At 39.4% G+C, this 26,644-nt stretch overlaps 4 protein-coding genes across 7 annotated transcripts in view; 2 read left to right on the top strand and 2 right to left on the bottom strand.

Annotated features, from left to right (window-relative positions):
* The window catches only part of Gcn2 (eukaryotic translation initiation factor 2 alpha kinase Gcn2), a 387,266-nt gene that overhangs the window by 91,219 nt on the left and 269,403 nt on the right, over positions 1-26,644 (bottom strand). For all 4 annotated transcript variants that reach the window (XM_076808485.1, XM_076808487.1, XM_076808484.1 and 1 more), the window contains one exon: positions 24,920-25,433. In XM_076808485.1, coding sequence (XP_076664600.1) covers positions 24,920-25,433 — 514 coding nt within the window. The remainder of the gene's footprint in view (positions 1-24,919; positions 25,434-26,644) is intronic.
* LOC143367013 (uncharacterized) overlaps positions 1-26,644 on the top strand; it is a 236,059-nt gene that overhangs the window by 29,009 nt on the left and 180,406 nt on the right. The window lies entirely within an intron of this gene.
* Positions 1-26,644, top strand: part of LOC143367031 (uncharacterized) — a 426,392-nt gene that overhangs the window by 364,994 nt on the left and 34,754 nt on the right. The window lies entirely within an intron of this gene.
* LOC143367018 (uncharacterized) lies at positions 17,171-19,165 on the bottom strand. Its single transcript, XM_076808612.1, has 2 exons — positions 18,526-19,165; positions 17,171-18,439 (listed from the first exon to the last, which is right to left on the bottom strand). The coding sequence occupies exons 1-2, from the start codon at positions 18,951-18,953 to the stop codon at positions 17,686-17,688; spliced, it is 1,182 nt and encodes a 393-aa protein (XP_076664727.1). The 5' UTR covers positions 18,954-19,165; the 3' UTR covers positions 17,171-17,685.

Below are 26,644 nucleotides of genomic sequence, written 5' to 3'. Positions count from 1 at the left end.
GCCATGGTGGCGGAATCTACTAGCCGCGCGGCTAGCGACGGTGGCAAATCGCTTGACTGCTCCAAAGGGAGTCATACCCGCGGCCGCGCTGCGATCCAACGCGACAGTGGGACAGAATCACCAAAAATAAGGAAACATGGCAGAATTCAAAAGTTATGGGATCATGTTTTTTTTTATATATTTCTTGTAAACTAATAATATGAGTTTCTAAAAAAGGGGAAAATATCGTGGCGGCTACTTCTGATCTGTGTATAGACACGTGTCAAAGTTTGTATGTTTTTTCTTGTGCAAGATTTTGAATCGAGTCTTTTAAATTTTGATGATATAAATTTTTTGGGAACCGAAATGAGTAGTATCGTTTTTCGTAAGCAATAGCAAATAATTAGTTACACGTAGTTCTTTTCCATAAGAAACCCATTGAAGAAATATCAGCAATTATCGGCTTTTTTGTTGCCCTCCGGGAACTTCATACATTTGACTTCGCAACTGCGAAAACAAGATTTGGCAATATTTGCCAATAATGGAGTAATTACCTGTATTCTATGTCGCACAGCGAGGCTGAATTCCAAGAAATAGGGGAAATTCAACAACATCACATTTTTCGCACTGAAACTGCGGAATATAATTAAGGAAGTTCATAAAAAAAGTATTAATATACAACTCGTACGGAGGATTGACGTTATTTAAAAAAAGTAATGTGAATAATTCCAATGAAACTAGAACAATTTGATAAATATACCTACATACTATGGAAAGTGCAGAAATATTTGCAAACCTGTATCCATGTTATCCTATATACCAAATACTGTTCACAAAGTGTTAATACATTCCTACGAAATTCTACAATATTTGGGCAACTTTCCAATCGGCTAAATGGGTGAAGGGACCCAAGATGGCAGAAATAAAGGTTTTAAAAAGTAAAGAAAAGATTGTACGCTCGAACTGTTCTCATTGCAATAAAAACGAAGATGTTTTAAACTTTTTATCGATTTTTTCACATGCAGTACTAGTGTTTTATAAAGTAGCTTTATAAAATTCGACATTTTGAGTGGAAAAAGTGGCATGTTGAATTTTTTCTCTATTCTTGGCATTGAAGCCCACTGTGCGTTGGGACAAAGGCGGGAATTCATTCGTTGTTTTCGACCGATAATTTCGTATTTTCCCCAAGATCGTTTCGACAACATCTGTTTGCCAGCATTTCTAAAGGGGAGTCAAGAAGGTAATGCCGTCTTTAATAATTTTAGGCACTCTTCAGTCTCACAATGAATTAATCCGTATATTGCTCTGTCGGTGGGTAGTACGTACGATGGGTTCGGACTCAGACGTAGGTACTGCTATTAACCGCCGCGCCGTCTCGTGGGACAATATGATCATAAACCGTGACTCTGGTCGGACGTTTGGTCGATCAGCCTGATTAACTTTTTGGAATCATATGTGGCATTTTCGTCCATGAACAAAATAAGCAGATGTTCTTATGTTAGATCGAAAAATAGTTGACCGACAATGGAGCAGGAAATGAAATCACTCTGAAAAAGTATTAGTACCTACGTCTCGCGGTGAGAAACAGGAAGAAAAGGGGTAGTCGTTTGACTGTACGTGTTCCCGTCTGCATCGTTCTCCCTACAAAATTTGAGAGAAATCACTTATCTCTCGAGTATAAACACGCGTTGGAATATCAAAACAGAAGCATGCGCTGACATATTCGGTACGAGAGAAGGTGGGCCATAGGGAGGAGATATTACTGGACAGAGGTGAAAAGCTGCTGTTTCAATGGAATGCGGTATCGATTGGTTATAATATAATCTCCTCCCTATAGCTTATCTTCTCTCGCAACCAATACGTCAGCGCGTGCTTTTGTTTTGATATTCCAACGCGTGTTTATACCCGAGAGATAAGGGATCCGTCTTTAATTTGAAAGGAAGACGACGCAGGCAGCGGACTATCCTTTTCTTCCTGTGTCTCTCTACGAGGCGTGTTGATGGTGGACTTGGTGGATAATAATTTTTAATTGCTATATTAGTGGCATGTTTCTCACGTGCGTCGGGACGAGCGGAGTGAGAACGAAGTAAAAAATCATTCGCTAACGATCGGTAATTACATATTTTCCAAAGGACGGTTTAATAACATCTGTTTGTCAGATTTCTAAAGGGCAATCAAGACCGTCGTGCCGTCTTTAAGAATTTAATGCATTCTTCAGTCTGAGTTAATCCATATATTGCTCTGTCGGTAGGTAGTAGGTACATGCGATGACTTCGGACCCGCACGTACCGTTGTTAACCGCCGACTCGCGGGATAGTATGGTTATAATATAAACCGGACCCTGACGAGGCTCTCACAATTTGCCGATCAGCCACAATAATTTTTGGCAACCAGATGTGAGGGTTTCGCCCTCGATTTCGTCAAGAGGAAAAAGGTTCCTCCTCCGCCGCCAAATTCACGGGGGGCAAGTCCCCCCTCTTTGAGGAAGGGTGTTTCCAATGTGTGTATCATAATGAAATTACAACAACATATACATATACATATACATACATATGTCACGTTTTCTCTGGTTATTTCGCATTTATGAAATGGAAAAGCAAGTTTGGAGAGGTGTGCGTACTCCAAGTCCCGATACACCAAAATAGCTTATCCCCACCTTACGGATGCAATAAATAATTTTATTGCCCTTAGCTTAGGACCTCTCCCAACGTTGGCTAGAACGACACTCGTTCTTGTGACTTCAAAGCAGACACATCTCTGTGAATTCGTGATCTACGAACGTTCCTACAGTGTTCAATATTGCGTGTCGTATTGACGTGACAGTGTGACGTGATCTGTACAGCAAAGCGGTTTATAATTCTCATAATGAATCGCAAATTGCTGCTGCGTGCATTGCTGTACGAAGAAGAAGACGACGATATTCTTCTGCGAGCATATTTGGAGTCAAGGAAAAGAAGTGAAATGCAAACGATGTTCCAGACTCGAAGGACCGAGGGTTATTCTCGAATCTTGATAGCAAACCATTTAGTGGATAACGAGGAAACCTATTGACAATTTTTTAGGCTAAATAAAGAACAGGTTCATTTCGTTTTGAATCTTATTAGAAAAGATTTGGGGAAAAAATCGTATATAAGAGTCAAGAAACCAATTTCACCCGAAGATAAATTGCTCCTGACATTAAGGTAAGTTAATTTTCCACAAGAGATATATTTTATTTTTTCGTCGCATAATTTTATTACAGTTGTACATTTTTACTGTAGTTAATGCAAAGTACCTATTGTCTCTTAATAATTATGCCCCGACTACTGATTTGCACATGCATTGTACACTCCCGCTTCACTCGCTGCATACTCTGCCGTAAATTCTCTCTTCGCTCTCATACATTCGATTCACCCTGTTCCACACTTTTTGACCTGCGCTCTCCCTCTCTCTCTCTCTCTCTCTCTCTCTCTCTCTCTCTCTCTCTCGCTCTCTCTCTCCTTTTGCCAATTACACTATCACGCACTCGGTCCTCGTCTACATCGTCACGCTCGCACGCCTTATCATTAACTACCGGTTTTCTTTCTCTCCCGCACTCTCTCTCTCCCTCTGTTACTGCCGATCCTGTACCATACTACAGAAATGTATCACATATGTTTCTCCATCTCTTCTTACAATCACCAGCTGAAATAATTCAAAAATATATTTTTTTTACAGGTTCCTAGCCACTGGAGAATCGTACAAATCCTTATCGCACGCATTTAGAATATCGCCGAGTTATATAAGCATAATTGTACGGACAGCATTGCAAGAATTGTGCAATAAATTAGTTGCCATATTTATGCCGCAGCCGAGTGTTGCGGATTTTGAACGAATCAGCAATGACTTCTACGTGAAATGGAATTTTCCAAATTGTGTCGGAGCTATTGACGGAAAACATATAAGAATTAAATGTCCACGGAATAGTGGTTCCCTTTATTTCAATTACAAAAACTTTTTCTCCATTGTATTATTAGCATTGGTGGATGCCAATTACAAATTTATTATTGTGGACGTTGGTTCGTATGGAAAGGAGGGAGACAGTGGAATATTCCAGAAATCCATAATGAGTCAAGCCATAAATACGGAAAAATTAAAATTTTCCATGGATAAACCATTTCCCGGAACGAACGTGGCAGCCCCTCACGTAATTGTGGGCCATGAGGCATTCCGATTGACGAAACGTATGTTGAAGCCGTACCCAAAAAACCAGGCGACAGAAGATACAAAAAAAAAAACAATTTTTAATTATCGGCTATGCCGAGCCCGTAGGGTGTCGGAGAATGCGTTTGGCATATTGTCCCAAACCTTCAGAATTTTCTATGCACCAATTGCGGTACTTCCGGAAACGACGGATAATATTATTACAGCAACATGTTGCCTCCACAACATGTTGCGGGATGAATTTATAAAAAATAGTCACGCGAAACAAACAGATTTCGAGGCAAGCATGGGAAGCAACAATATGATGCCATTGGTTAGAGCAGGAGGATTTGGAAATGCACAGGGGTTCGACGTCCGCAATATGTTTATGACATATTTTAATGCACCGGAGGGGGCCGTGGAATGGCAACACACCTGTGTGGAAAGAGGCGTTAGAACATAAATAAAAAAATGATTTCACATTTTCAACAATTCACCAAGTACGGCACGCATGACAGATAGGTACATTGAATTTTTTTAAATTAGAACTATATATCGTTTGTGTATCAAAATTTGATTAATTTAATTGTTTATACATTGGATAGTTGGGTTAGTTAACATATAATTTGTGCGAAAATCATTTACGTGTCCCATGGAAGATCAATGTCAAAGTATCAAATCAGAATAAGTTTGAGAAATAGTTATATTAACGTCACAACCAAATTGTATATTGAAAAATGATTTTTGAATTTCCATACGTAATTATTCAATTGCAAAATTAGTATTCGTTTATTTTAATTAATTTTTGCTTATTTTAAATAATGTTTTAGATTCTGTCCACTATTGTCTTTTCGAGCAATAGCCTCCAGTTTTCGTCTTGGAGAGGCAACTGTAAATAATATCGCCCAACAAATTTTCCACACAATCCGTAATACGCTCATGCCGTCAAAATTTAATAATGAAAAATGGAGAAAAAAAACGAACCGACTGTTATCAAAAAGTCAAATATCCCGAAATGTGTTGGCGCAGTGGATGGCAAACATGTGTATATATTTGCTCCCAAAAACTCTGGATCAGCATTTTACAATTATATAAAGGAACATTTTTCATTATTTTGATTGCAGTTGTAGATGCTAGTCACAAGTATATTACAATAAATGGAAGTTGCTATGCAGGGACAAGCTGGGGGAAAAGCTTCGGTTACTGGTGATCTGATCTTGCTCGTGTCACCTACTAAATCTCTCCCATGTACAGACATTTCGATCCAAATGTTTTAGTAGCAGATGAAGCATTAGCGTTGAAAACAAATAAGACAAGACGCTATGCAAGACTAAATAAACAAACTATGGACATTCGTAACGCTTTCGCAGACTGGTTCATTTCGCTTGCTGGAGAAGTTCCTTGGCAATATGAAACCATAACAAAATAATATCTTATTTTATTATCTTAAATACAGGGTGTCCCACTAAGGAGTGGACAGCGCGATATCTCTTAAAGTATTGTCGATAAAAATATAAAAAAATAGGGAATGCATGGTTCGAGGGGGCCCGTTTATTAGCGCGAACGAATTTTGTTTTCGATTATTATTTTAAAAGATACGATGGTCAAGTTCGGTTTTTCAAATGGAACTATTTTTTTTGAAGACCTGAGTTGATAGTGCGTTCCAAGACAAATTCAATAAGCTTTAATGTATACACTTTATTTCCACTGGTTTTTAAGATATTGCGCTTGCAAATTTACTGATTTTCACTGCAAGAAACCCCTCTGGAATGGCAAAAACCGGGGGCGGTCTTACTGGCGCCACGGGTGGCACTGCCTGTTGAAATGGATACTTACCTGCCAAAGGTCTACGCCAGAAATGGCAGGCCCAAAGGCTGGACAATTCTTTTCCGTGAGAAATGCTACTTAGGTAGGTATCGTTACTTTTATTTCGCACTTGCTTCTACGCTCGGATGGCCGGTTCTTTTGGGAGGGATGCAAGTTGGATTGGTTAGGTTAGGAGGAGTGAAAGTTGCTAGACTAAATTTCAACCATAGGGAGCAGATTCTATCAGAACCAATCCAACTTGCATCCCTCCCAAAAGAACCGGCCATCCGAGCGTAGAAGCAAGTGCGAAATAAAAGTAACGATACCTACCTAAGTAGCATTTCTCACGGAAAAGAATTGTCCAGCCTTTGGGCCTGCCATTTCTGGCGTAGACCTTTGGCAGGTAAGTATCCATTTCAACAGGCAGTGCCACCCGTGGCGCCAGTAAGACCGCCCCCGGTTTTTGCCATTCCAGAGGGGTTTCTTGCAGTGAAAATCAGTAAATTTGCAAGCGCAATATCTTAAAAACCAGTGGAAATAAAGTGTATACATTAAAGCTTATTGAATTTGTCTTGGAACGCACTATCAACTCAGGTCTTCAAAAAAAATAGTTCCATTTGAAAAACCGAACTTGACCATCGTATCTTTTAAAATAATAATCGAAAACAAAATTCGTTCGCGCTAATAAATGGGCCCCCTCGAACCATGCAATTCCCTATTTTTTTTATATTTTTATCGACAATACTTTAAGAGATATCGCGCTGTCCACTCCTTAGTGGGACACCCTGTATATACTTATATTATGTTCTGATGTACGTATAATACTTTCTGATTTTATGTCGCTGCTTATTGATTTCCACGAACTTTCGTGTACATTTCGAGTTTTGTAACCGGGTACTTTTTTATCGTACCTATATAATAGAATCCATCTTATGAATTACATGTAAGCGGCAACGTGCCGCATCTGTTTTGCCGTAACGTAACGTATTTGTTGGGAGGAGATGCATTAGAAACAATGCAAGTTAAATTTTTGCGACAATGCATCGCTGTAATAACTGCTCCGTCATGCGTTTGTTATGAATACCAATATTGATTTAAGATATTATTGAAACTGTATTGAGTTTATCGTCCCTCAACAGATTCAGGGAAATTCTTCGTACTAATATTCGTATTCTCGTTACTAATGGTAATTGGTGTTTATACTGAAGCGTATGAGATAATAAATCACTTGCATACCTTTGGCACGAACTTTTTTCAATTACTTGCTTAGCTGTAAATGTTTCTAGCCTTTAAATGATATTTTGATATAACGTTAAATTACTTATATTATTTATAACATTATATTTAACGATTTAACTAACCCTTCCTGCACTTAACTGAAAAGTTTAAAAAATGTCACTGGCATCTCGTTGGTTCTAAGTGCCTCATACATGTATGATGAAAGAATAAATAAATGTAATTAGCAATAATAAAGCAATAAGTATAATGAAGAATACTCTACCTGTTCTGTTTAATTTAATTTACACTTCTCTCCGCACACTTTCTTTCGCTCCTCGCAATCATAAAGGACACAATATTAAATTTGATATATCCTCTATCAATGTTTTGTCCTCCGCAGACAAAAACTGTAACTTCGTCGACATTTCAGACACTCGTAACTAACACACACGCAAAATGTGACACTGAGAAGCACTTTATTGGTCATAATATAATCTTCTCCCTATGACCCACCTTTCCTTGCACCCATTACGTCGCGGGTCCTTCTGTTTTGATATTCGAGCGCGGGTACGTTTATACTCGTGTAACAAACCTCCAAAACTGCGCCTTTCTTTTTCGCATTAATAAAATCAATTAATAAGCACTTAAATACTTATATTTTTATTATATTCTTATTAATCCTACTTTTATAAGGTGTGTTTAGTATTAATATTAAAATTAGCTCAGAGTATCGCGAGACGCGAGTGCGATGAAAGAGTGGGAGAATCGAACGCATGCGCGATCCTCAGTCAATCGGCGGATCGGCGAGAGTAAGGATCGAGAGCAGAGAAATATGCATAGCAATGAGTGGGAGAATCGAGCGTTCCACGCGCGCCTGCGCACTAACCAGTCGATTTGTAGACCGGCTGGAGAACAGATCGGGCGAGTCGAGAATGATTGACGCGTTATAGTCGAACTCCATTCCTATTGGTGCGCTCCCAAAATCCAGAACATGTATAAATACGGGCACGATAGCCCAGAGAAATTCATTCATTCTATTCTATTCGGTTCATTCGATGCCAGTCAAGAATTCTATTTCAAACAGTCAATTATTCAATGTAAGGATCATTTAAAGCTTATAGCTGATCCCAACAGAAATTAATGCTCCAACTTTGGAAGCCGCTTTGTAGGCCCCTCGGTTCTGTCGAGCGTCCCAACCAAAGCCATAGTCGCTAAGTTTGACGAGACGTTCAGGCCGTGGAAGCCGCCTTGTAGGCCCCTTAGTTAGTTGAAGCAAAGTTATTAATTCTTATTCTCAGGTTAGTACATTACTCCTGAGCAACGTGGGACTGAGATCACTCCAGGTGGCAAACCTGCCCCTGATGAAACGGAGAACAATTTGAAACGTATCTCAACTTAACATATTCAATTCCTAAATCCTAAACTATTACATAAACCTATTATCCTTCTATATTGGCCGAGAGTCACTATCCATAATCTAATTCATTCTATCGACTAAGACGTTATTATTAGTCATTTAAGTTATATATATCAAATTGATCGATCAAACGGGCGTTCTTTTGTACCGACCGAGAGTCGCAACCCAAGACGATCAACTTTATTTCTTTGTACCGACCGAGAGTCGCAACCTATTTAATTATTATAATTCCTTTAAAATTATAAAGTGTTAATTTATGTTTGTTTGTACAATTCAGAAGTGTTTTCCTGAATAAACACTATTAAGTTAAATTCTTGTTCTTGAATTTTAATTCTTTATCGCACGCCACTCGAACCAATCCTGAAATCCTGTAAGAAGCGTTACATCACGCTCGAAACCGTTACACTCGAGAGATAAGGGATCCGTCTTTAATTTAAAAGGAGGACGACGCAGGCGTGACTACGCGCAATCAGCGGACTGCTACCCCTTTTCTTCTTGTGTCTTTCCGCGAGGCGTGTTGATGGTGGACTTGGTGAATAGTACTTCTTAATTGGTAAATAAAAACTGAACAGGCTGACTTATGTCCCTAGTACGGCGGAATAGGGTTCGACTAAACGACCACCCTGTTTGTCGTTTACGTAACTCGTTGGAGGCCTCGGTACTTATATACAGTCAGTGTCAAAAATATTCGTACAGCGACCAATTTAAAGTAAAAATTTGTATATCCATGTCAGTACTACATTCTAAGAGAAAAAGATGATTAATAAATATTCTTAAATGTTTGTAGAATAGATCTTGTATCAACAAATTTTTATTCCCCTTAACATTTAAAAAAAATGAATAAAAGCAGATAAACGTACAGAAATAGACGTGCAGTAAGTATTCGTACAGTAAAACAAGGCTCAATAAACTATGGAAATAAACTACCTAAATATTTAATGTTTTAATAATTTGTGGGATTGCGTTCTGATTTTATAATAGCTTCGAGCCTTCTTGGTGTAGAATTTATTTAATTGGATGTCATGGCAGGTTGTATTTTACTCTACTACTACATACAGGGCGATTCTGTCCTTTGACACATCTCTTTAGATGCCGCACGGTACCCCGTGACGAGGTCAAACCCTCGCAGTGCCTCACCGAATATTATGAGTTTCGACCCTTGAAAGGGTTCGAATATCATTAAAAAGTCAGAAATGTCCAGGATATCCGCATTTCCCATCAGGTATTTGCAAAAACAACGTCAGTGGATTCCTTATGTTTCGCCGATGAAACTGACACCACGAACGACGTAATTCGGACCACATGAAGGATTAATTTATATCGTTTCAAGTTGTCTTCGTCAATAATAGTCCGATTTACAGGAAATTTCATATGATTTTCATCGGAAAAACATAAGGAATCCAATGGTGTCGCTTCCATATCGAAACGATAAAGAAAAAGAAATTATTTTATTTCTGAAGCAGGTATAAACCCTCGGCCGTAGACCCTTCCAAGTGCGCTCGAACCGAAGTGGGGCTTTGGACGCTGCGCGGCCGAAGTTTGGCCGCCGCCAAGGGCTACCAGCCGCGGTCGATGTTCGCCGCCGCCGGCCGCGGCTGCTAGACGCGGCTAGGAAACTCAACCTTTACGTAGACGATTTAGTGACAGGCGCGAAAACATTCGAGGAACTTATCACTATTAGAGTCGAGTTGATTAATCTTTGCGAAAAGGGAGGTTTTAAATTGCGGCAATGGACAGCAAACGATGAAAAGCTGATTCAAGATTTAGAATACAAGACGAACGATCACTCGCTAACAACGCTCCCCTATGGTTTTCCTTGCGCGAGCTATTGAAATGAAATCGTAAGACGTACGCTATAACTCGCTTCAGTTTCGCGAAAGAGGAAAACTTCCCCCAGATATCTGGTGTTGATATCTGCGCTGTTAGTATGACAAGAGGCCGACTTTCGGGAACTTGTATGGATTCTAACGGTAGAAATGGCCATTGGTCTTCGCGTTTTTGTAACCAAGAAGGACCATGTTGCCAAAGTTCGCTGCGTATGCATTCTTGCACCGCGACGCCCCGCGATATCATAGCTGCGGGATTTTCTTCGGACCGCACTTGCTGCCATTCGTGCGTATCTGTCGCAGCCTGTATTTCAGTAACTCGAAGCGCTACAAAAGTTTTCAGTGTATGGGGAGATGTCTTGATCCATTGCAATGCGATCGTTGAATCAGACCAAAACATCACTCTTTCTAAATTCAATTTTCGCAGCGCTTGAGTAGTTGCCTTGTATAGGTTGCTTAACAAATGTGCTGCGCAAAGTTCTAGTCGCGGTAACATTACTAGTTTTAGGGGCGCTACTCGTAATTTCGACGAAATTAATCGCGTTAATACTTTGCCGCGGTCATCGACGGAACGTAGGTATAGACACGCCCCATAAGCACGTTCGCTCGCGTCGTAGAACCCATGCAGCTGGATATCTACGTAACCCCCAATTACTATATATCGTGATATTTTTAAACAGAGTAGCAAATTCATTTCTTCACAGTACGAGTGCCACCTCGTCTGTAATTCTAGAGGTACGGATTCATCCCAGTGGAGTTGGAGTTTCTATAACTCCTGCATTAGAATTTTTGCCCGTCAAATTATTAGGCCAAGTAATCCTAATGGATCGAATATGGGTGCCACCATTGACAAAATGTTTCGCTTGGTTACGTGGTTGATTGGAGGAAATTCTGTTAATGTGTACATAATCGTGTCTTGTTTTGCATGCCAACATATACCAAGAGTCTTGATGGTGTCGTCTAAATCAAGCCGTAAGTGCGTCGAGATCGAGAAGTGCGCAGATCTGCCGGCTCCTCGCGTGACATTTTCGAGACCTTTTTTACAATCGGGTGTAGACTTCTGCAGTCCAATATGGATCAAGGAGAAAATGCAACGAAATCGAGGGAAGGTTAAGGTGTATTTCGCAATATTTGTTTGCTTTGCCACCAAGGTGGTACATATCGAGGTAGTAGGCGACTTAACCATAGAAGCCTTTTTAGCTGCGTTATGACAATTCTTCGCACGACGGGGCCAATGTTCTGATATATATTCAGACAACGGAACGAATTTCGTAGGCGCGAACAGAGAAACTAAGGAACTGTTCGCCTTATTAAATTCAGAGAGCCATGACGAAAAGACAGTAGCAACCTTAGCCAACGAAGGCATAAAGTGGCATTTCATTCCACCTTGAGCACCGCACTTTGGCGGACTGTGGGAAGCAGCAGTTCAATCATTTAAACACCATCTAACTCGAATGATAGGAGATACATTGCTCTCATATGAAGCCCTACTTACATATGTAACACAGATAGAAGGGATTTTAAATTCTCGTTCCATAACTCCTACATCCTCAGATCCTAATGATTTGACCGCACTCACCCCAGCCCATTTCCTCATTGGCGATAGTTTGATAAGTATTCCAGACCATGATTTTACGGACGTACCATCCGGGAGACTTTCGTCGTGGCAGCATATCCAAAAGATGAGAGCACACTTTTGGAAAAGATGATACAAGGACTATTTACAAGACCACGCCGTTCGTAAAAAATGGCATACAGGGCATAACCGAGACATTCCAATAGGCACCATAGTTATTCTGAGGGAGGACAACGCACCATCTATGACCTGGCCGCTCGGAAGAATCGTGGCTGTGCATCCTGGTGACGATGGCGTGGTTCGCGTCGTTACCGTAAAAACTTTAAACGGCGAATACAAACGTTGCGTGAAGCGCATTGCTCCGTTGCCGATCGAATACGACGGCTAATCATGCTTAATGTAAATAGTTGTAATAGAATCATTTCGTTCTATCACATATCAATATCTTAGCTTGTAATTAATCTAAAGGTGGCCGTTCCAATGGGCGGCTGGCGACTGCGCCACTAGTGAAAGGGAGAAGTATGTATCTGTTTCTCCCTTGCACTAGTAGCGCAGTCGCCAGCCGCAGTCGCCAGCCGCCCATTGGAACGGCAGCCTTAAAAGGACTTTAGCGATATGTCATATCTGTCACGACGAATTTAATGCACTCCGGTACTATATGTAAGCGTACCCTTTTAGTGATAATCATTTTGAATAGCTTATTCGTTGTCTACAGTTTGAAAATTTAAATGACGATAAGCTACCATTAGCTATAAATGTAAATACCTTGAGTTTTCTTTGCGCGAGTCGTACCCACTCGAGTTCGAGATTTATCGCGGATCCACATTATAAGATTCTACGACATTGTTTGTGATTGTGCTATACTGTATTTGTCTAGTATTGTATATGTCACTCCGTACGCCCAATTGTTGAACAGAATCGTTCAAGGGGGGCGGCATGTTGCGTCGCAAGGTAGAAGGTGGTTGAGACCCACTGAACAGAGGGTTTATACCTCTCAATCGAACGCGCCGAGAAGCGCAGGCAATTTTTGTCACCTATGCTTGGGCGAGTCAGCCTGTGACGTCACGTGCGGTTCCGGCCTTCCTGGGAAAAACCCACGGTTTCGGGTAAGACGCTTTCCCGCGTTTTCTGCGAAACGCGCGGGAAGCTCACGATGTCTTGACCAATCGCGAGCGTTAGACGGTAACACCGCCATACTTTTTACTTCCGCTTCCTGACCGACCAGCGCATCCATTTTCCAGTTCCGAGTCACTTACTCACAGACCATCGAACCGTCAACACTATATTTTTCTTGCTTCACTCACCATAACCCATAACCATAGTGTTATTTTAATAAATTACTATAGATTCCGAATTAAAGTGCAGTTTTACTTAACGTAAGTCATCATAACGCGGCCTTATTTCATTAATTTGAAAGAAGGAAAAGCAAGTGTCAGGCGGGGCGGCCTTAGAACCCGCCAGCTTAACGGCAATTCAACAGATACTTCACGTAGGCAAAGTGCCTACCAAAGACTTTCAAATTGTTGTAGCTTACATGCACAGTCGTTAGTTGTATAAAGAAGAAAGAATGACTAGTAGTTGGATTGAAGCTGATGATGTGCAAATTAAAAAAGGCAATGGCCCAGGGGTGCTAAAGATCATTATATTTTGTTCTTAGAAAAAAATGATAGTAAATAAATAAGTCAACAAAACTGACCACGCTATGAAACAGTTGAAAGAATGCTGCCATTTGGCACTTGTACTTCTTCTGTGGCGGGCTACATATTCTCCTGTACTTAGTACTACAAAATGTGTGAAATCTCCACAAAATTACCTTCTTTAAAAAAAGGTACAAAAATGCGCGCCAAGTATGCGCGCGCGCGAAGACGAAAAAAAAATGTGGTCAATTTATTATGTGCTATATTTAGCTTTACAAAACTAATGATATACAAAAATTGCGCCAATTATAATAATGGCTATTTATACTGTTGCGCCGGGGCGTTTTCATCGCAGGCCACCCAGACGCAAAGGAGTAGAATAATAGACACGGACACACACACGACTGAACTATATTGTTACACAGACCAATAGTTTACAAAGGTGCGACCCGTACGTCCAAACGCCACGGCGTTCGGTACAAGACCGTCCTCTGGTCGGCCTCCTGATCGTCCTCTTCAAGGGAGCGGACCTCCTTCTATCTTCAGCTGCGAGCACCAGCAGGCTATGCACGGGCCTATACCCGGTGCTCGCAACACTACAAACAAAAAATGTGTTAAATAATATTAAGCAGATATGTTTTAATACAAATAATTATTTCAATACGAATAAATATTTTATTCAAAATACTTGGCGCTGTGCCCCGAATTGGTGTTGCTAAACTGAATAAATATGTATAAATTGCATTAATATCTTTTACTTCCTTTCTTGTCTCAGTGGTGTCTTGTCTTGTTTTATTTATTAACCAAGCAATTAACATTTTTTGGTTTCGCAGCGCCAAGTATTTTGAATAAAATATTTATTCGTATTGAAATATTTATTTGAATAAAAATATTTATTTGTATAAAAATATATCTGCTTCATATTATTTAATACATTTTTTGTTTGTACAAATAGCCATTGTTATAATTGGCGCAATTTTTGTATATCATTAGTTTTGTAAAGCTAAATATAGCACATAATAAATTTACGACAGTTTTTTTTTGTTCGTCTTCGCGCGCGCGTATACTTGGCGCGCATTTTTGTACCTTTTTTTAAAAAAGGTAATTTTGTGGAGATTTAAACTAACCACCCGCCGAAACGTGATAGTTTCTGCAGTAGAACCCAAAATGTGCTATTATTCGTGGCTTACGAGAGAATTCCCGAACCCGAAAATTCAAAAAATTCTGAAACTTTGTGAATATGTAGGGGATTTCCTGCTGATTACAACGCAATTTTTTTTTGCTGCCCAAAATCACTTTAAGGGGGTGAAATTAACCCCTGAAGATTCGACTATTTTTCGATTTTATTTTATAACACACAATCCGTAAAAGATAGAGAAAAAGTTTCAAGACAAAAGTTACTTCTTTTAATTAGATTTATCAAACCGTAAAAGTTTTATCAATTGTTTAAACAATTAGAAAAAAGTTATAACCAAAATATGAATAATGTTTTCTAAAATTCGGGTTTTCACGTGAAATCTGAACTGGATGTTTAAATAATTATGAAACAGCATAATCCATATTTTTTTTACATATAATTTCAACTATTGTTGTATTGCGGAACTGTGCTCCGGGACAATCGAAGAACTTTTGGGTCCCATTGTAACGTACCTTAAGCTGCACAACGAGCAATGTTTTTCTAACATTTATTAGGAAATAATACGCGACGCGTAGTAAGAAAGTAAGTTAATTTATATACTTTTGTCTCTAATTACACATGGGGCAAATATATTAGGTGGAAATAGAGAAGAAGGGAACTGTTAGATATAACTTATCCTTATTAGAACTTTTTATTTTTAACATAATTTTCGAACTCTTCTCTTATTTGCTCTGTGACGTCGCACTATTTTTCGCGCGGTATAAAATAAATTCGCCCCTATAAATCACTCCACAACTCTACCGAAATCCTTGAATTTCAACTCTTACCCCTTTCCCGAACCACTGACCATCTAGGCGATGTACCTTAGCGGTCCCCATCTCGAGATGGTCAACGACGAAATTCCCCTCCCCCTCGTCGCCCTACGAGGCACGATCTCCTCCCTCATATTTAAGTCCAAACAAGTCCCTCGTCCTAAAAATCTCTTAAATCGAGACCACGTCTCATCCCCTCTCTACGACTCATCAAGTACAAGCCACTCTCACCCCTTTCCAATTAAAACACCCAAAATCCATCCAATGGATTGAGTACCCCGTTTCGAACGCCCCTAATAAAAACCCCGGAAGTCCTATTGCGACGCATATTTCGTGCATGAGTCACGGTGTATACCGCGCACACCCCTCATACCTAAACTCCGCATAAATACAAGGGCCCCAGAGGCCGTAGCTCTCTTCGACGGAAACACTTCCAAGGAAGTGACCATTTGTGAAAACAATAATAAATTCAGTGCGACTTCGCTCATCGAGCAAGTTATCTTCGACGCCAACTGTGAACAATTAATATTACTTATTATAACATTGCATATCATTGTCATTTATATTATATTTCATTGCTTATGCTTTTCTTATTATTGCTTATCGTTTTATATCATCTTAACATTCCTAACGCTTATTGCTTTTCATATTACTGTCTATTGCTAAACTCATATTGTTAGATATTATTATTCATTGCTAATACTTATTGCATTTCATATTCTTGTCTATTGCTAATACTCGCATATTTCATGTTCATGTATATATTACTATCAATTACCATTTATATAAATGTTTTGTGCCAATGCTTAACGTCCCACGCATTATTATAATATTACCGCTATCGCATTAACAGTGCATGGCATATTCTCGTGCTTTAAACTGAATAAACGTTCTTATTCTAAATAACGCTTCGAATTATTGTAGTGATCCTTCGGTTGCGGAGATTCCAAATCATAATAAGCTGTTGCAACAGCTGATCTCGGTTCGCGAACGCCGGAATTTCTTATAGTGTTTACAAGGCTTACTCTCGCATAGGTCTTGTACGACCATACGGCTACTTCTATTTCAAAGAAATATTACAAGCTGCTTCTTATATTAATGCAGCGGTAAATCCAATTACCAAGCCTTTAAATACCCACGCCTGTGCTCTAACGGGTGTCACCAAGGTGCGCGATTATTGCTTAAACCTTCCCTGGCTGCCTTGTGCTACGAAGCTGGCCTTTGTGCCTAAACTCCTATCACCCCTTGTGCTACGAAGCTGGCCTTTGTGCCTAAAACTCCTATCACCACTTGTGCTACGAAGCTTGCCTTTGTGCCCAAATTTCCCATCACCCCTTGTGCTACGAAGCTTGCCTTTGTGCCTAAACTCCTATCACCACTTGTGCTACGAAGCTTGTCTTTGTGCCTACACTTCCCATCACCCCTTGTGCTACGAAGCTTGCCTTTGTGCCTAAACTTCCCATCACCCCTTGTGCTACGAAGCTTGCCTTTGTGCCCGAACTCCCATCATCTCTTATGCTACGAAGCCTGCCTTCGTGCCTAACGTTCCCAACAACCCCACATTGTCATTGTCCTAACCTCCGCCACCCGGGACGTGACAGCTCACCAAATAAAAGAGACAATGCAGGCGTTTAATAAGCGATTTAAGTATAGTTACATAATTTTGAAAACACTTGGGTGATTATGAATTATTCTTCATGGTGATGAAACTCTTCAAAAAAATGTTGAATACATAAATATTGCTTACACCACGCACATCGTATGATAGCATAATATTGCGGTATATGGAACAACGAGGTGGATGTATGAAATCTTGTTGTGAAAAAGCGAAATCTACTGGATTTAACAAACTGATTTGGTTTCTCAACAATATATCCACTTTTATACCATGCGTAAGCAAACACATCGTGATACTTTGGTGATGAAAGTTGATTATGAATAAGAGGCTGTAATTTAATTACATTATTCCTTGAATTTAGCTGCACATCGAATTAAATAATAATACAAGGTCGGAAAATTTTCGTACAAAGTTTTTCCATATCCGGAAACCATATACATCAAACGGTTGTATTACTCCTATATTTTTTCGGTATTGTGAATATTTCCACATGTTGATTAGCTGGTATACCGTTTCGTAATGTAGATGGACAGTGACCAGACCACGAATCCAATAACAAAACGAACGCTTCGAGATCCCGCATGTGGTAGATATACGTTTGTTAACCATTCCATAACCAGTTCACCTGTTAACTTTCCAGATGTGGACGCCTGTATGTAAACATTCCACGGTCGAAACAAAGATTGTTGTACACGTGGACCAAAGTTACCATCCTTTTCCTGCAGGACAATAATTAGCGGAGGGAGTAGTTTCCCAGAAGCTGATATTGTGGGGAACATGGTATAGCTATGTGTAGTAGCGGATATAGATTGTACGACTGCTGTAACACTTTTGGTTCCTTGTTCAGCTAAAGTACGGCCCGAATGTAATTCTAGATTGAATCCGCTTTCATCAGCATTGAATGTATTATTTGTTCCGATATCTTTAATACGAGGTTTTACATTATTCACAAAAGTCGAAGCAATATCATTTAATTGCGTGGTACCTGTACCGTATGATCTGGTAATAAATTTGTTCCCTTTTCTTGAAACTATTTTATACATTCTCTTAAAATTCCAGATCCAATGTCGAGATGCTTTAAAATTTTCCAACCCTGTCTCTTCATTAGCTTGTAAGGCCCATCTTCGAAGGTCCAAATCATAAATAATGGCATGAGTTTCAATCCCGTCAATAAACTTATTATACACATATCCAGAAATTTGTAACAATTTTTCCCGACGTGTCCCTCCTCTGTTCACCGTTTCTTCCCATCTAATGAAAACAAGGCAATATTGCATAGATATAAAACAAATAGATACGAAGCACCTTATCATAACAGTACATCGTTTACCACTCGCCTATACAATTGATATACGGATGAAATTTTTCGAAATTTATGTTTGACAGATTGTAAAGAATGCCGTCTCTTCTTACCACTCTTCCAAAATGCATCAACCTTTGTTTTATATTCTAAAGTCACAATACCTCCTTTTTCTGATGTACACTGCTCTTCTTTGAACTCTATCGGTTCTAAAAGATCTTCGCGTGTAGGTACATACATATCATCCACAAATTCTACAGATTGTGGTCTAAACGGTTCCAAAAATTCTAATGTAACATCAGCTTCCATTGAAAATGATGTGTCTTCTTGCGATTTAATAATCATGTCTTTTATTATGTCGTATAACTCCATTTCTCTATTATTAATACGCGGCCCATTATTGTTCTCAATTAAGAATGTTGTCATAAGTAAACGAATTACATTTGCAGGATGTATGGGAACCATTTCCAAAACTACATGTTTGTTACACAGAATTAACGTACATTTACTGTTAACGCCTATACTTAAACTACAATTAACTAGTATTTCGTATGGTTAATGAGTCTTTACTCTTCAAATGCCTCCGATACTACTGACAATAATAACGAGTCGAAGCATTTATTACTTTTGTCGTCAGGACAAACATATTAAACTAATAATACCTATCTTATACATATATATATAGGATATGTATAAGGGTGTCCCAAAAATGTCGGAGTTCCTTGAAAGGGGTGACTCAGGGGGTGATTTGAAACAACTTTTTCCTTAGCGAAAATATTGTACGAAGCTTCGTTAACGAGATATTAACAAAAAAAACCCGACCAATCAGAGCGCGCGCCTTCCGCCCGAGCTCCCGTTGTAGCGTTGGCTACGCGGTAGGCGGCTACGCTTGTACTACGAAGGTACGAACAAGCAAGTCGGCATGCATCGAAGGAAACCGCGTTAGACAGTTTTTTTTTTTTAAAGCAGAATCTTAAATAATAATTGTTTGAAGTGAGAGGACAAGAAATACGCAAATTTCATTTTCAAACAAGGCATAAACGAAAAGGTAATGTAACAAAAAATGTACGACAAGTGATCATAATTCATTATTGAGATAAAAATCCGTAGTTTAATCAAGGCCATCATAACTAAATTTAAACAATAATAATAGGTGTATGAATAAATTATTTCAGACTGGATTTACATAATCGGTATAAAGCAACCGAATTTCTATCGCAGTGATATTCGAAAGACACCAGAAAAATGGTAAAAGGTAATTAACAATAATGGAAATTATTTCGATGATTGAGTTGTTTTCATATTTTTTAAATCAAACTGTTATTGAACCCTAAAATCGAAAAGAATTTATTTCTACACCTAATAATCACTAATAAATTAAATAACACTCACCCCTACGGGCATTCCTTTCCTTCCTTTTCGGAAACCTGTGTCACTAAGTAGGTCACTGTGCCGATCCTGGTCATCGGTGGACGAAAAGATTTATGGTAGGGTTGCGCCGAGTGCACAGCTGATCTCAGGTACACGACACCATCCAAAGTTAAGAGTCGCAACGTCAAGTGCGTCCGCGTTAATGTACCGAATATTCACTTCACTGCACTCCTACTAACACTGATCACTTAATTTACTTTTCATGGAACGTGTTGTTCCTACGTTATAAAATTGGTGGCCCCGGAAGGGGCCGAGCACTGTTAGTTGAGCAGTTGCTCGATGTGACGACCCTCAGCGTCTATGCACGCCTTGCGGCATCATTGACTCCATTGAGAATGATCTTGACGCCAAACGCCGAATCGTATCCTCGCTGGGGGTTTGGATGTGCGGGTATTCCCGTGCAAACGCTCGCACAGTAGCACTTGCGTCCCCGTTGCTCCGGGCGTACACCCAGAACATGGCGTAATATTCTTGAGCGGAGAACATTTCTGGGACGAGATTGCTAGCTGACTGACAGGATTTTTCCAAACAACTTCCTCTACCCCCAAGTAGTTTCTCTCGTTCCATTATGGGTTAAGAAGCCAGCACATTTTCGAAACACACGTGCTTTGCAGAAGTGCAACGAACGACCCATCCTACACTTTCACAAAAGCCCGCGCTCCGTCCTTTTACTGCCAATGTACCCGTTGCTTCGAGATAGAGAGCAGACACCACGTGTTTCGGTTTGAAAAGGCCCGAAGAGAAGAGAAACAGAAAGTCTTCGAGTTGCTATAAAGAAGAAGAGGCATACCATTCCTGTTTCCGTTTTCCAATACCCTGAGTTCACGTCAGCTACGAGGCGGAACCAGCTAAGCCATAAATTACCCAAAACAAATCGTTCTCTATTGTCCACCCGCAGGACAATACGGTCAAAAACCGCGACCCTGGCGAAATACTTTGGCCGACCAGCCTGATTAATTTTAAATACGTCTCGCGGAGAGATACAGGAAGAAAGGGGGTAACTCGTTTACTGCGCGTAGTCCCGCCTGCTTCGTGTTTCCTCCAAATTAAAGACAGATCCCTTATCTCTCGAGTATAAGCACGCGCTAGACTTACAAAACAAAAGCACGCGTTGACGTATTCCGTGCGAGAAAACGTGGGCATGGATTCCGATTGGTAGGAACCTAACCAATCTGCCCTGCATCTCTCCTAAACGGCCACTGTTTTGAAGAGGCCTTCTTCTCAGCCATGTCTCCTCCCCAAGGCCCACCAATATAAACACGCGCTTGAATTTGAAAACAAAAGCACGCGTCCGATTGGTCCTAATCTAATCAATCGAGAGATAAGGGTCCTGCCATTAATTGGAAGGAAGGACGAAGCAGGTGGGACTACGCGCAGTCAGCGAGTTACCCCCTTTCTTCCTGTGTCTCTCCGCGAGACGTATTTAAAATTAATCAGGCTGGTCGGCCAAAGCATTTCGCCAGGGTCGCGGTTTATGACCGTATTGTCCCGCGAGTCGGCGGTAGAGAACTCAGGGTATTCGAAAACGGAAACAGGAATGGTATGCCTTTTCTTCTTTATAGCAACTCGAAGACTTTCTGTTTCTCTTGTCTTCGGGCCCTTTCGAACCGAAACACGTGGTGTCTGCTCTCTATCTCGAAGCAACGGATACATTGGCAGTAAAAGGACGGAGCGCGGGCTTTTGTGAAAGTGTAGGATGGGTCGTTCGTTGCACTTCTGCAAACCACGTGTATTTAAAAAATGTGCTGGCGTCTTTTTACCTAAAGCCTTTTGTCCTGGTGGGAGTTAACTCATGATGGAACGAGAGAAACTACTTGGGGGTAGAGGAAGTTGTTTGGAAAAAATCCTGTCAGTCAGCTAGCAATCTCGTCCCAGAAATGTTCTCCGCTGAAGAATGTTACGCCATGTTCTGGGTGTACGCCCAGATCAACGGGGACGCAAGTTCTACTGTGCGAGCGTTTGCACGGGAATACTCGCACATCTAAACCCCCAGCGAGGGTACGATTCGGCGTTTGGCGTCAAGATTATTCTCAACGGAGTCAATGATGCCGCAAGGCGTGCATAGACGCTGAGGGTGGTCACATCGAGCAACTGCACAATTAACAGTAATCGGCCCCTTTCAGTGCCACCAATTTTATAACATAGGAACAACAAGTTCCATGAAAAGTAAATTAAGTGATCAGTGTTAGTGGCCGTGCAGTGAAGTAAATATTCGGTACATTAACCCGGACGCACTTGACGTTGCGATCCTTACCTTCGGGTGGTGTCGTGTACCTGCGATCAGCTGAGCACTGGGCGCAACCCTACCATAAATCTTTTCGTCCACCGATGACCAGGATCGACACAGTGACCTACATAGTGACACAGGTTTCCGAAAAGGAAGGAAAGGAATGCCCGAAGGGGTGAGTGTTATTTAATTTATTAATGATTATTATGTGTAGAAATAAATTCTGTTCGATTTTAGGGTTCAATAACAGTTTGATTTAAAAAATATGAAAACAACTCAATCATCGAAATAATTTCCATTATTGTTAATTACCTTTTGCCATTTTTCTGGTAGCTTACGAATATCACTGCGATAGAAATTCGGTTGCTTTATACCGATTATGTAAATCCAGTCTGAAATAATTTATTCATACACCTATTATTATTGTTTAAATTTAGTTATGTTGGCCTTGATTAAACTACGGATTTTTATCTCAATAATGAATTATGATCACTTGTCGTACATTTTTTGTTACATTACCTTTTCGTTTATGCCTTATTTGAAAATGAAATTTGCGTATTTCTTGTCCTCTCACTTCAAACAATTATTATTTAAGATTCTGCTTTAAAAAAAAAACTGTCTAACGCGGTTTCCTTCGATGCATGCCGACTTGCTTGTTCGTACCTTCGTAGTACAAGCGTAGCCGCCTACCGCGTAGCCAACGCTACAACGGGAGCTCGGGCGGAAGGCGCGCGCTCTGATTGGTCGGGGTTTTTTGTTAATATCTCGTTAACGAAGCTTCGTACAATATTTTCGCTGAGGAAAAAGTTGTTTCAAATCACCCCCTGAGTCACCCCTTTCAAGGAACTCCGACATTTTTGGGACACCCTGTATGTATCTTATTTTATCACGTCTGAAGAAAACATGTTTGAACAGTGAAATATCTTATTAAAATGGATCGTCTTTATTTTCCTCGAAAATAATGAATTCGCGTTTAATAATCGCGTTTAATAAGCGATTAGTTAGAGAACATTGAAAACACTTGTGTGATGTGAATATATACCTACTTTTGTCTCCCATCAAAGTATCATTTCATGCCAATTGTTCTCTCGAGCATTAATAATGAGAATACATATATTAGTATTCTTAACGAATGATAAAGAAATAATTCTTAATTCTTATAATGATAAGGAAATAATTCGTATGCACTTATTTCAATGCCCCAAGTGTAATTAGACACAAAAGTATATAAATTATCTTATTTTCTTACTACGCGTCGCGTATTATTTCCTAATAAATGTTAGAAAAAGATTGCTGTTTGTGCAGCTTAAGGCACGTTACAATAGGATCCAAAAGTTCTTCGATTGTCGCGGAGCACAGTTCCGCAATACAACAATAGTTGAAATTATATGTAAAAAAATATGGATTATGCTGTTTCATAATTATTTAAACATCCAGTTCAGATTTCACGCGAAAACCCGATTTTTAGAAAACATTATTCATATTTTTGTTTATAACTTTTTTCTAATTGTTTAAACAATTGATAAAACTTTTACGGTTTGATAAATCTAATTAAAAGAAGTAACTTTTGTCTTGAAACTTTTTCTCTATCTTTTACGGATTGTGTGTTATAAAATAAAATCGAAAAATAGTCGAATCTTCAGGGGTTAATTTCACCCCCTTAAAGTGATTTTGGGCAGCAAAAAAAATTGCGTTGTAATCAGCAGGAAATCCCCTACATATCCACAAAGTTTCAGAATTTTTTGAATTTTCGGGTTCGGGAATTCTCTCGTAAGCAGTCAAATATGCTAGTTTTCGCGGCGGTAAACCAAAAGTGTTAATATTCGTCAGAAACGATGGAATGTGCTTCTTTACGTGGCAAACTGAAACGTGTTGTTTTTTTAAACGAACGTCGATATGGTATATATGTATCTGCACAATTATGGAATCCTGCGGCTATTAGTTCAGTGTATAACATGTTACCTTTAAGACATTATTACTGTAAAATGATAGCAGATCGGACACTATGTCAGACGATATTTTATGTTCCATTTTAACTCCCCTACCACCCTTTAAAAAAGTTAACGGGTATACTGTTTACACCCTCTATAATCGTCGAGGAGTATGGTATGTACGGGGGTGGGGGAGTATACCTACGCTGAAAACTATGGATATTAATTTTTGCAATTTTTCGCAAAGGGGCGTGCATTTGAATATAGGAATCGACTTTATGACTTTTCTCACTATCAGTTATAAAGTCAATTTCTATGTTTAAATGCACGCCCCTTTGCGAAAAATTTAAAAAAAGAACCGGGTACGAGAAGGATCAGATTTTTGGTCTATTTTAAGATTTTTTTTTCTTTTCTGTTTCAGAAAAACAGCGAAAATATTATGGTTACGGCAGACGCCTTTTCCGAAAAAACCGTTGTATGGAAACAGCTACCACGCAGCTTCTTTTCCGAATTTTTTAATGAAAAATTCACATTTTATAGATAAAAGTGCGACCTTTCTAATGTATCTAATGTTTCTTTGAAGAAAACATTTCTTCACCGAAAAAAAATTCTTCAAATTCATTCTACTTCTTCGCCTCCCAGGTGTATGTTACCCCTTATGCGTCTTATTATATAGTATTATGTATTATACAACATAAAAATTCGTTATTTCCTATTGTAAAGAAATTACTATAATATAAATACACACATATATATATATATATATATATATATATACAAATAAATTGCCACAATTTTTATGATCTATAATCTATAGTAGATATAAATAAGTCTATAAATACCTTCTTTTCCCTAAAGACTCTTTCAATAGCATATCTTCTGATATGTGGCACGTTATTCCATACAATGTATCTTGCAAAAGAGGCACGCAAATCATGAGGGATACAAACAACGTTTCCAGTACGAGTCATTAATTTTACACTAGAATCTGAAAAACTACAGAATTGACGCGATTTTGGCATCAAAAGTGGTGTCTCCAAATAAACACCGCCGTGTCTTTGGAAAATCTCGGTTACTTTGCATATCACTCCCTCCTGATGCTTCTTCCATGACAAAAGATTTACGTGACCCCTATTGGGTAAATTCATGTCGTAAGTAATATCGTCTGCTGGTGTGACTTCTTGCATAAAACAGCAAGAAATGAGATATTTATACGCTTTGCTTTGATTGTTTGAAAGTGTGCGTCGAATCATTTCTTGCAATTCTGTTTCTTCAAGTCGTGGCGGGGGGAGATATTCCGAAGAGAGAAGTTCTTGAGCTGTAGGTCGTTGACTAGGGTCATGGTTTAATAACCACCTGGAATTAACAGGTATTGTAATTAATTTCTGCTCTGATTAATTTACCGATTATTACATTATTAATCAGTTACATTAATATATACTGACAAGGACGAAACCCGAGATGTAGCACTTTAGTTTGCTTTAACTTTTGCACAATAATTGTTTATAGAAATACGTTTGCAAAATGTTAAATGTAAACACTTGATAATTGTACTTGAAAATAAGTACATAAATTTTCGTATTTTGCACGTTTACGAAGAATATAAATTTTTATCATAAAATACTAATAGTATATAATAGCACATATTGGATGTTCAGAATCAAATGTCGTTCATCAAATATTCATGGGTACTTTATATTGGTTTCAATTACGACACCAATGTGCATTGTCTAAAACATGTCACAAGTATACATCAGAGCTTAGAAAATTATATTAAAAATACAAGGTATGAGTTCATAACACAACCGACAAAATGATTACTCCCCGTGCCAAAATAAGTGACAAATGAACAACACAATTTTTTCGTTCAAGGCTTCGTTCATAACAGTCGTGAAGGTTGAATGCCGGCCGGGCAAAAATTTTCGAGTGCATGGGGAAAGAGCGTCTTAAGCCTGATCCAGACCTGAATGAGTATACGTTGAGCAAGGCTGAACGCGCACGAATATTCTGTTATTGACGGGTGAAACGGTAGCCAGGACCGCATGCTTCTACGTCAGAAAGGGTGAGCGCGAACGCATATGTTAGTGTGGACGTGTCATTCGTGGTGACTCGACGTATGCGACCCTATTCGCGAATGCCGGCGAAGACACATGGCCTGAGCCGACCGTTGTCGGTTTTCTTCCACACATCAAAGGGAGTTTGGAGTGCATTGCGCTCAGCGTGGATTCGTGGAAGATAGAAGCATATGAAATACTTTTCTGAAATCCTCGATGTCTGGGATATTCATGATACTAGTGTAATATATTGTAGACCATATGAAATTAGAGAGGGGTAAGTCCTCATTTTTCCAGATTTGAAATTGTTTAAAAATATAAATTATCAAAGTTTCCTGTTTTCGATGATTCTTACGAAACGGCTTCAGAAATGAATTTTAATCTCCTAAATTATTGAAGGTACGGACTTGTGTCTTTTTCTTTTAATCAAGCAGGATAGCTCTGTGTGAATGAATTGCTTTTGTATTCCGAGAGAGGTGTTTGCAACATAAACATAATAGAAATGTTTTTCTT

The sequence above is a fragment of the Andrena cerasifolii genome, chromosome 3 (assembly GCF_050908995.1).
Source record: "Andrena cerasifolii isolate SP2316 chromosome 3, iyAndCera1_principal, whole genome shotgun sequence".
In the NCBI taxonomy this organism is placed as follows: domain Eukaryota; kingdom Metazoa; phylum Arthropoda; class Insecta; order Hymenoptera; family Andrenidae; genus Andrena; species Andrena cerasifolii.
This window is presented reverse-complemented; position numbering and strand designations above follow the sequence as displayed.

Excerpts from the sequence above, each read along its gene's own strand:
- LOC143367018 (XM_076808612.1), bottom strand. The coding sequence starts at position 18,953 with ATGGTTCCCATACATCCTGCAAATGTAATTCGTTTACTTATGACAACA. Across the intron at positions 18,440-18,525 it reads TCCGTATATCAATTGTATAG|ATGGGAAGAAACGGTGAACA; the intron begins GCGAGTGGTAAA and ends TGTTTTCATTAG.